The sequence below is a fragment of the Anticarsia gemmatalis genome, chromosome 23, assembly GCF_050436995.1.
Source record: "Anticarsia gemmatalis isolate Benzon Research Colony breed Stoneville strain chromosome 23, ilAntGemm2 primary, whole genome shotgun sequence".
Taxonomy (NCBI): domain Eukaryota; kingdom Metazoa; phylum Arthropoda; class Insecta; order Lepidoptera; family Erebidae; genus Anticarsia; species Anticarsia gemmatalis.
In genome coordinates this window covers 63,681-74,811 of record NC_134767.1, presented here as the reverse complement: position 1 = coordinate 74,811, position 11,131 = coordinate 63,681, and the positions used below count along the sequence as shown (strand labels likewise).

The following is an 11,131-nucleotide window of genomic DNA, read 5'->3' as shown; positions in this document are numbered from 1 at the left end:
TAGCTATAGTCCACCATTTTTGCGTTGCAGGTTAGGGCATTTAGAGTTCCTTAAAAACAATACTAAACGAAATATTTGTTGATACAGAACACCGATATTCAACAAAAAGAGGAAGGAAAAATATAAAAATAACTGAATATTAATTAACTAGCTGACCCGCGCAACTTCGTTTGCGTGTATCCCGCTACTTCGACAAATACAGTCAACGCACCAACACATATTGGATACTAATTTTCAATTCACAATAACTTCTCTTTCCCTTAACCGCGTTTAAAATATTAAAATGTTTTTTGGTTTCTGTGACTCTTCTTTGATCGCCCCCCGTATCAGTTTTTGGAAAAAATATTTAAGTAATGTACAGATTTTTTTTTGTCTTATATGTATAGATTAAAGTCGTAGTACCTACTTTTTAATATTATTTATTTTTTATGTACCGTTTTTTTATATTTTTTGTTTTTTTTTTTATGTACTTACCTACTTTTGTTATATACATCTAACTATTATTTTCTTGTTTACTTTTTAAATTATTTACATTCTACATTTTATTACTTTTACTTATTTTTTATTTACACTTATTTTTAGAAGATTAACGCTATTTATAGGGACGCTGCCCCCGCCGCCGCGGCCGGCCCGTACCGTGCCGCAATACTAATATCGTGATATCTCCTAAACTATATGTCTAAATAACACACTGTAAACTGCAAAAATAATCTAAATTAAATGCTCGTGATGATGAACTTACTTATTTTGATAAGGATATATGTATTATTGGTTATATCACCAGTTAAACATCACCCAACGAATTAAATGTTTTTTTAATACAGAAAAGTAGTTTTTGTGACTTAAATAAAAAAGCTGGATATATGTCATCGCGGACTTTTTTGTAGAACTAATAAAGACCAATGTTTTTGCTATACATTGTTCTTACTTGTATCCAACGGTATAAGCGGCGCACGCACAAATGCAATCTTCAATTAGATTTTTTTTCTGACTTCTTGGACATAAATCGCTATAACTCAGCTAATATGGTTTCAATGTATTTCAATTATATATAAAAACCTGTCGGAGAAAATACTCTTTCTATTAGTGAAAACCGCATCAAAATCCGTTGCGTAGTTTTAAAGTTTTATGCATACGAAGGGACTACAGACAAAATGGGCGACTTTGTTTTATACTATGTAGTGACACAATGCAATTTTCCTGAACGTTCAGTAAATAGCTACTCTTACAGTGGTTAGTTACTGATTAACAAGTATAATAATTTGCTTTATTTAAAACGATGTAGATATCATGGATTATCCCTAATACGCATATAAATCGCCATACAAAATGTGCCATTTTAAATATTATTGCAATAAATAAGTATTGTCATTGTGATTATTACATATAACGATCCACAGTACAGTCATATACAACAATAACATTATAAGATGTTTAACACATAGTGCTTAGCGCTTACTCTCACACACTACTACTGCACATGGGTCGTGGGTTCAATACCAACACGAACAAAATATCAGTTTCTATTTCAATATTGTTCCCGTTGTTTACAAAAGTTTATGCGACCAGACTTACAAACTAGAGGGCTAATAATCTAGAAAGAAGAACACAACATTGACTCTACTGTGACTCTACCTTCACAAAATATTTCTGTTAACAAAGTAACCATACATTTTAAAATTTTGAACGTCATATAACACCTAAATGAATCAGAAATCACTTAAATTTATCGAATAAGTTCTTACTGGCAAGCTCTATTAAAATTCTATAGCGCCTATTACTTTAATAATAGCAATCGATCACAGAAAACATACGTGTTGCTAAGTGGTAATTGCAATGAAAAACTGCTAATGCTTAATGCTGCTTCAGTTGGTAGTGCCGACCTTATTTATAGTGATGTAATGATAAGATACATTACCACATTGATATTAGTATTGATAGCACACAATAATACGCGTCGACTTGCTCTTATTTCCACAGATTTTGATTAAGGTAGGCGAGGTAGGTACTTTTAGGTTTAGATAAACTTTGTATACTTATCTATTAGTAAAACACTCTACGGCAAAGGATTTTATTTAAACCCATTGCTGCCACACTGCTTTGCAATCGTCTATAACTGAATTGAGGGAGCGGTTAGGGCTTGAGTCAATCACGCTGGTCAAGTGTTGGGACTTAGTCATGCCCTCGAGAAATGCAAGATAGTTAAATTATTAATTATTATAAAGATCTAAACACGCAATTAGATGTTGAATTCATGTCACTGGTCAGTAGTCACTAGTCACTAGTCACTCAATAAGGCAAACTTGTAAAACGTCAGCAACTCGTATAGTGCGGGAATCCCGAGCGTTTTCCTTACATATTACAACGAGCACATAGTAATAGATTTTATTGTATTATATACTAGATGTAGGAGATGTGTCGTTGTTGTATCTCGGGTTAGTTTATTTGACTCGGCTGATTACAACGCGCTGTCTCGAACATTTAATTATTGTGAACTGAACGTTTGCACTGCAGGTTTTTAAAGTTAAGAATGAAACTTCTTTTGAAATCACCGAGGTAGATGCATATGGGTGGTATCTCCCGCGTGTGTTGGCTCAGATAAAAGTAACGGTTAGTTTCACAGCTTGTGAATAAGTGTCAGATAGCTATCTGATATCTACACAAAAGACGTTAAACGGGGTTAAATGTTACTAACTCTATATTTCTGTAACGTTTACTTGTTATAAAAACAATAAGGAAATTAATAAGAAAATATTAGTATCGAACGAAGCATTTATCAATCTTTGAACATTTATGTAAGTTTAATTATTATTATGTGTATTCACAGAGGATCATTAATAAAACCAATAAGGTGAATGTCTCATCAAAACAACATGCTTTTTTACTTGTCGGGTTTTTTTAGTAGTATAACTACTAAGTATATAAAGTACCTACTACCTAGTTTATAACTAACTAATCAAAACTTGCAGTCTTGGCATTGAACGAGAAGTTATAACTTATAATAAATCGATAGTGAGGCCGCTCTCACACTCATTAATGTGGAAAATGCGCGCATCTGCAGCGTTCATCATCGTATCAGAGACGAACTGTGCTACCTGCAGGCTTACTCCCGACAATATCGATTTGAAAATCAAGTACGAATGGTTCGAACAAGTGTCAAATCGTAGTTTTAAATTACAAAGTGGCGCATGACTAAACGTATTTTAAAGTACCTACCTAATAAGATTGTTTGATGTAGATTATTTTAATTTTAAACCAGTGTTTGATCACGCATTAGTTTGAAAACTAAGATTTGACATTTGTTCGAACCAATCGAATTACCTGCTGTATGGTACATAAAATACGATGTACTTGCACTCTTGTTGGTTGACAGAGAGCCAAATTAACTCGTCAAGAACCAATACTTGATAAATAACTGGCATCGAAAGTCATTCATTTATTTAAGCCAAAGAAGCATGACGAGACAAACACTGATGGAATCAAGTCATCGTTATGTCGTTTTCCAAGGGGTAAAAGATCAGTGACCACAGTGTGTAAGCCATGACTAGTATCCTTGTATGTCTATCAGCTATCACCGACCTGCGCCTACTAATAAACTACTAAACAAGGAAAATGCGATACGAAATACCACACCCACACAATTATTTCCAGCAGAAGTAAAACTTACGATACATGAACTTTTACACTGAAGCACCCAGAAGTTCAATAATTTAAAGGCTATTTTCCTTAAAATTATTGAAATATTGAACCGTAGAAGTGGGTGGGAGAAGAGATAAATTAATTAGGTATATTTAATTTGTAGCTATTTGTCAGCCAAGAGATTATTTGTCATTTCTTATTCAGCTTGCACCAGAATGACTGTTATCATCGCCACTACCATTGCAAAGGGAGGTCGTGGGCTCGATTGTCGCACGGAACAATTATTTGTACGATCTACAAATAGTTTTTTAGGGTCTAGTCATACTTCATGTCCGTTGCCGCTTTGTTTGTATGTTTGTAAAAGTCCCCGCGATGCAATAAAAATTCATAGTGCGGAAGTAAAAAAAAAGATACGTGCTAGACGCAAACCGATTCTTGAATCATTCACAAACGAGCTCGAACATAAAACAATAAGTTTCGTGAGAGCTTTCCATCTGTAGTTAACTAGACGTCGCCGCGTCGTTATCAGTCGTCAGAGTGTGCGCTGTGGTTCCCCGCCGTGTCAGTCGTGTCACAACATGTCATGTTGTCTGACACACACAGTGACATGTCAGTCTAGCACTATGTATAAAGCAGTGCGTCTCCCGGCGGCGGCAGTGTAGTCAGTGCCGCGAGTGTTGTCATCATGTTGGCAGCAGCGCTGGTGTGCGCCGCGCTCGCGTGCCTCTGCGCAACACACGCCAGTGGACAACATGAAGGTAAGTTAACTAATACATAACAGTGACTAAAAATTAACATTTTTTTTTTTTTATTTAGGCGACTTTATTATAAGTAGTGATCATGTTTAATAGTGATTTTGTTTCGACACAGATATCTTCCCCAAATGAGACAGAACTTAGATCTAGAATCCACCTATGCATTGTGTGAACAATTTATACTGTTTAATATGTTTCAATACATGGTGAGAATATATATTTCACCACGAAAGTGCGAACACTGTTTTAGCTACAAACACTTTTTAAGTAGTCATTGCAATACACAAAGGACTGCATCTTATATATCTATTTATACTCTATACTTATCTCGTCAATGAGAGCTGTAGCTCAATCTCTGAGACCTGTAGTTCAACTATCGAGATAACGTTAACTTAGAGACATGTGAAACACGACAACGAAGTGAAGATTCTATTCATCAATTAAAAGCTTTTTTAAGAAACGAAAAATTTTTTTGTAATCAATACTAAAAATAAAGGCTTTATTAATTTGTTATTATTATTTTTTAAGTCTTTTGTATATCTCGGGACTATGGAGTCCCGGACATTTGGAAGGCATGCGTGGGGCCGAAGCCAACACGTAGAGGCCCTTTTTAGACAGCTTTAATCTATCAATAATGTGTGGTGTCACAATCCGGTGATTATCCCTGTTTACACTATAAAATGCACCCAAGGACAATCACCGGACTGTGCGGAACTATGGCAAAACTAATGGGAAAAAACTACTCGGGCTATGGGGATGGGGTGCTGATGGACTGGAAAACTATGTATCTACGGGGACTATGGCGCCTGCCTATAACAATGTAAAACACGTATAAATGGCAGGCGGAGACTTGCCAACTCACAAACTGGGCCCCCCAAACTAGTCGCTCAGAATGCAACAAGGGGGCAACAGGGACGTGAGTGGCTGAAGGACGGAGAGGCCTCGCTGGACGTTAAACTCAGATCACTTGCTCCCTGAGGGTCCGGCATCACTGGCCCACTAGCCACTTACGCTCAGCATCCGTCCTCCGAACAGAGTGGGATCTCTGCTCTCGCGACTCCACTCTGGACGGCCAATGAAGGCAAGCCAGAGGCGGGGGACCGCTTCCTCGTCAGTTTTCACTCCGACCAGCCAACTAAGGCAAGCCGGAGATGAGGAAGGGTGACTTCCCCCTGGAGCACTCAGGTACCGCGGGGTCGCTACTCCCCGTCACCTCGCCTCAAGGTGCCCTGCGGGCTTATTTTTTAAGTTATTATTATTATTTTTTTAAAGAAAACTCCCGCATAAAAATTTGATCTTGTGTCGCGGGGACTTTTAAACAGATACAAACATCGGACACAAAGCACAACCAGACCCGGAACAATTATTTGTGGATCACACAAACAATTGCTCCGTGTGGGAATCGATCCCACGACCTCCCGACGCAATAGTTTCGGCGTGGCGGTCTAAACCACTGCGCCATATGAAAGGTATTAACACCAGGTTCTCCCACTTGTCTCCAGAAGAAGCATGTTACGTGCACAGCGAGATAGGCAGCTTCCGCGGCTCGTGGATGACGTCACGGCGCGGCAGACTCTTCCAGGCGTACCGCGGCATTCGGTACGCGCTGCCACCGACTGACGAACTGCGCTTCAAGGTGATACGACCACACTTGACCTCTTCTTTAGCTCGACAACAAGATGCCCTTGACTAGGCTATATTGATGCTAAGGCTTGGTAGTTCTGCACTCCTTTTCTACTTGAACAAGCTGTCTTTTGTTTGTACTATAGTGCCATACAAGGAAACGATCAACAAGTAGAGCAAGCTTTGGTTAAGAACCGATGCCTCAGGCCATTGATATTTACAAAAGTCCATTTTGTACTAATGAGTAACTCACAGTCAGATCATAAGTACGATGTTTACTAACATGGAGTGGTGTTCCAGCCGCCGGTGGGCATCTGGAACTACCGCGACGAGGTGAACGCGACGCGCGACGGCCCCGCGTGCCCGCAGCCCGGCGGCCGGTTCCCCGTGCACGAGGACTGCTTGCGACTCAACGTCTACACTCCAGATATGTACGTACTGTTGCACAAGACTCCCTTCTCTGTTATGCTAATGGCTAACTTTAAACCATTTTGCCAAGCGTTCTGGCAAGTAAGGTTTTGGGAATACCTTGGTTTCCTCCAAGGATTAGATTACTTTCGTTCTACAAGATTAATTTTTGTTAAAAGTTTATCAAACTTTTAATAATAAGATCTATCGTGTCGGGCCAAAATATCCCACAAAACTAGTTTCAACTCAAAATGAAAAAGGTCATTTGCTCTCGCGTTACCTAAACATAACCTGTTACATCATGATTGCTTTTTGTTTTTTCTTTATAATTTGTTGCTGACACTAGTCGATGAGGAAATAATCATAATAAAATAAATGTTCCCACGTAAACCTAAAAAAATTGGTAGGTAGATATTTCGGTTGGATGGAACCGAAACACATACCAGTATCCAGTTTTTTATAAAATGTGACATGCGAATTGGTCACACCTAGGACCTAAGAAGAAGTAAGAAGAAGAGTATTTATGATACTGTTCACTTTATTTTTATTCACATTCACTATGTGCAGTGTCATCATGTTAACAAACTGCGCTCCTGCTTTTGTACAGTTCCACTGGTCTATGGTATAACCAACTTACGAGGCAGTTGAAATGCATATAAATAACGGGTACAAAGCCACAGATTTATTCGTGGTAAACGTTAATCTTATGTAGTAGGTACGTATTTATAGTGAACTGTAGATGAATGCGTGTGTGTGTGTGCAGTGGCAAGCGTCTGCCGGTGGTGGTGTTCGTGCACCCGGGCGGGTTCTACTCGCAGTCGGGGCGCAGCGAGGCGGCGGGCCCGCACCACCTGCTCGACCACGACCTCGTGCTCGTCACCATCAACTACAGGCTCGCCACGCTCGGTTAGTAACCCTGTTCTTATACTGGGACTATTCGCTTTAAAACAACACATCGTCTTGAATTGGATTATAATAAGCATCAACTGATCACTTTTCTGTTTAAGCAAAAGGAGATATATGTACTACTCGATTGAGACGCAGATGCTCTCATTGTCTGAGAAACACTATTTTTAGCATGACTTTGAGATTGGGCAACGTAATGTAGTTATTAAATCAAAGTAACTTCGGCAGCTTAAGCACATTTAACACTAAGTTGTCTAATATCTAAACTAGAAATAAAAAGGAGCTTGTATTTGTCAGGTTTCCTGAGTACTGGCGACGAGCACGCGCCCGGCAACAACGGCTTCAAGGACCAGGTGGCGGCGCTGCAGTGGGTTCAGCGGAACATCGCGGCGTTCGGCGGAGACCCCCACCTCGTCACGCTCGCCGGGTACAGCGCCGGCGCCTTCAGCGTCATGCTGCACACCGTCTCGCCCATGTCTAAAGGTACACACACACATGTCTACCTGATTGGAAGGACGGTCATGTTTTTCTTTTACTTTCTTTACTACTCAGTATAAAACAAGCATATAGCGTAGACCACGTAAAAGATAGAGCGACGAGCTTGACTCCTACAAACCGAAATTGATACAAACCGCCAGAGATCATTTGCAGTGTAAAGATATGGGAGAAGCCTTTGCTCAGCAGTGGGACGATAAAGGCTCATAATAATAATTTAAATTATTCTTATTAAAACCAACTGTTTGCTTTAATTTGCTTTTTTTGCTTTTTTGCTTTAAAAAAAGACAACTCCCGCACTAAGAATTGCTCTTGTGTCGCGGGGACTTTTACAAACATACAAACAACGGGCACAAAGCACAACCAGACCCGAAACAATTATATGTGGATCGCACAAATAATTGCTCCGTGTGGGAATCGAACCCACGACCTCCCGACGCAGTAGTGTTGGCGTGGTGACCTAAACCACTGCGCCACGGAGGCAGTCGTAAATGTATGTTGTGTCCAGGTCTGTTCCACCGCGCCATCGCGAACAGCGGCTCGGCCATCTCGCAGATCCCGGTGCAGAGTCACCAGCGCCACCTGGCGGTGAGACAGGCGCAACTACTCAACTGTCCCACCGACACCTCCAAGGCGATCGTCGACTGTCTACGAACTAAGAGCGCGGAGGAAATCGGAAACTCTCTGAGTGGTATGTTTGTAAGTATACCAGAGAAAAGTTATACTTTCGTACTTGTGATTAAAAACTTGTACCTATATAATATTAGAAATAATTATCCCTTTGAGAACGGACTTCTAATGACTTATTGTCTAGGGTTTTAAAAAGCAAATCGTACTCGTAAAAACTTAGCGAATCATGAATCTTATTAGTAGCATTTTAATGAGATGTAAGTACCAATATCTTGTTTATATCATGTGTTCAGGAGTTCGGCTACGACCCGGTGCTGCTGTGGATGCCGGTGGTGGAGGAGGACTTCGGTCAGGAGCGGTTCCTGGTGCGCCACCCGGTGGAGTCGTTCTGTAACGGAGACCTCACCGAGGTGCCCTTCATCGTCAGCCAGACCACTGACGAGTTCTACTGGAAGGCTTTCAGTGAGTCTTGCTTTGTCTTTGTGTTCAAATCATGAATGAAACTTTCGTAAGTCGAGCTAAGGTACCATATAATGAAAAACGTGACCTTTTCTAGCGTACTTAAACTGTACATCCTAGTCAATTACATCGACACGGTGGTGTAGCACCGCGCGAATTGTAAGATAACCTATGTTCTATATGTAACTGTGTTCTATAATGATTAGAGGTGCTGAAGAACGCGACGTTGTTCGAGGCGATGTGCAACTCGTGGTGCGACGTGGCTCCGTCTGCGTTCATCCTGCCCCGCGCCCCACACTCACACGCACACACGCACGCCGCCGAGCGCCTCAGGCACGCGTACCTGCCGGGAGGACGCTTCGACAACGACGCCGCCACCGCTGACGGGCTCGGCAAGCTCTATGCTGATGCTATCATTGGCTTTGGAGTTCACAGGTGAGGGAAAATACTCCTATATGCCCCCTGAACTCAATCTCATTGTGAGATTCTAGTACTTCACGAGCACATCTCGTACATTGTTCAGTGTTCATGTAAAGTGCTACTCACGACAAAGGATAATGATGAACATAATTATATATTGCAAGTGGAGTATCCTCGATTAGAAAAACTTACTTTTTCCTTTTGTGCACAACCATTATACTCAGACAACATAATAGAGGGTCTTGGCATGTATGATTTACCTAGATTATAATTAATCATCAGTGTATTTCCAAACTTAACTGTCTGTATCAAACAGACAATTATGAATGTTGTGTTCCTCCGTCAGCCGTGAAACTTGCACACAAGGCTCTCAATAAAGTTGTTACACTTTAGTAATAAATATATTATATTCATATCAGACTGGCGAACCTGATGGTGCGTCACTCCCGGCAGCCGGTGTACTACTACGAGTTCGCGTACATCGGCAACAACAGCTACTACTACGACCCCGTCACTAAGAAACCACCAGGTAACTTACACTAATCTTTAGTTTGATTGCCGCAGCAGATAGAGGTGGAGTCCCTTTGCCTTTAGTATCCCACTATGGCGAATAGCTGTATAACAGCGTGTCTGTGTGTTTGTGTCAGGCGCGGCACACCACGACGACCTGATCTACCTGTTCAACATCAGCAGGTTCGAGGACATCCCGCCGGGAGACACGCTCGACTCCGACATGGTGGACAAGATGACCGCCATCTGGTACAACTTCATGAGATATGGGTAACCTACAGTATTATTGTGTAATTTATTTTGTCTTAATGCTGATAGAGTTGAGAGCCCAAATTGTGCAGGAACTACAATTTTGGTTATTAAGACCAGTTTTTATTATTTGCTCTTAGTTGAAATTTGACTTATATTAGCCGGGAATCAGCGCCATTTGTCTTCAGTGAGCTGAACGCTTAGGCTCGCTAACCGCTACGGTGTTTTTACTTTGGCAAGGATGTTTAAATGTTTGTTTGTGATTATGTCCAGAGACCCGAACGCTCCGATCGCGCACCCCGGCATGCGCTACGTGTACTGGCCGCCGATGTCCGCGGCGCGCCGCCTGTACCTGCACGTGGCGCGCGAGGCGCAGGCGCAGAGCGTGCCCCTGTGCGACACCGAGGTGCGACGCGACCTGCTCGAGGACAGGATGCACGTCTGGGAGGAGCTCTATCCCCTCGACTATGACACCTGCCAGCTACTGCACGCGTAACCTCGTACACTGTACCTAGGTATGCAGATAATGTGGAAGAAGCCATACCTCTATATTCTATCACAATGAAATTGTAATAGCCTGAGAAAACACTTATATTAAATCTAGGCTGTGTTGGAAATATGTGAAAGTTTAATAATAAAATGAAAACATTTGAACAATTGATAATTTTGGTCTATTATTTCAATTGCAACTTTTCGCTTAAGACTGGGTGTCTAAAGGAGCGTATGGGATGCGATGTCTTTACACGATAGATTAAGTAAAAATCCTTTTCAGCCTAAATGGTCAAGCAACCTTGCTATAAAAAAAAATAAACTTCTTGCTAAAAATAAAATAAATAGATATCATTGGACAACTCACACAGTCACTCAACTGTGATATTTATCAACGGATGTTGCTTTGCAATCAGCTAGGCCATCATTTGTTACAGAATTACTTTCACATCCAACCGTCTCATGTCAAATAGTATCAGTTTACGAAGCACCAAAAACTTTGTATCTATCTAAAACTTAAGTACTAAGCTAAAAAAATAAACAAAAAT

The 11,131-nt window shown here is 40.9% G+C and overlaps 1 protein-coding gene across 1 annotated transcript; it reads left to right on the top strand.

Annotated features, from left to right (window-relative positions):
- Positions 1 to 4,205: 4,205 nt before the first annotated feature.
- On the top strand, positions 4,206 to 10,773 carry LOC142983166 (esterase E4-like). The gene is made up of 11 exons (XM_076130042.1): positions 4,206 to 4,397; positions 5,897 to 6,030; positions 6,318 to 6,448; positions 7,189 to 7,331; positions 7,629 to 7,814; positions 8,335 to 8,525; positions 8,750 to 8,918; positions 9,122 to 9,350; positions 9,755 to 9,864; positions 9,983 to 10,115; positions 10,368 to 10,773. The coding sequence occupies exons 1-11, from the start codon at positions 4,325 to 4,327 to the stop codon at positions 10,588 to 10,590; spliced, it is 1,722 nt and encodes a 573-aa protein (XP_075986157.1). The 5' UTR covers positions 4,206 to 4,324; the 3' UTR covers positions 10,591 to 10,773.
- Positions 10,774 to 11,131: the final 358 nt, after the last annotated feature.

What these genes read in the sequence shown, in the direction of transcription:
- LOC142983166 (XM_076130042.1), top strand. Translation starts at nt 4,325, where the DNA reads ATGTTGGCAGCAGCGCTGGTGTGCGCCGCGCTCGCGTGCCTCTGCGCA. An exon ending in CGCCAGTGGACAACATGAAG is followed by an intron (nt 4,398 to 5,896) that starts GTAAGTTAACTA and finishes ACTTGTCTCCAG; the next exon opens with AAGAAGCATGTTACGTGCAC. An exon ending in CGTCTCGCCCATGTCTAAAG is followed by an intron (nt 7,815 to 8,334) that starts GTACACACACAC and finishes TGTTGTGTCCAG; the next exon opens with GTCTGTTCCACCGCGCCATC.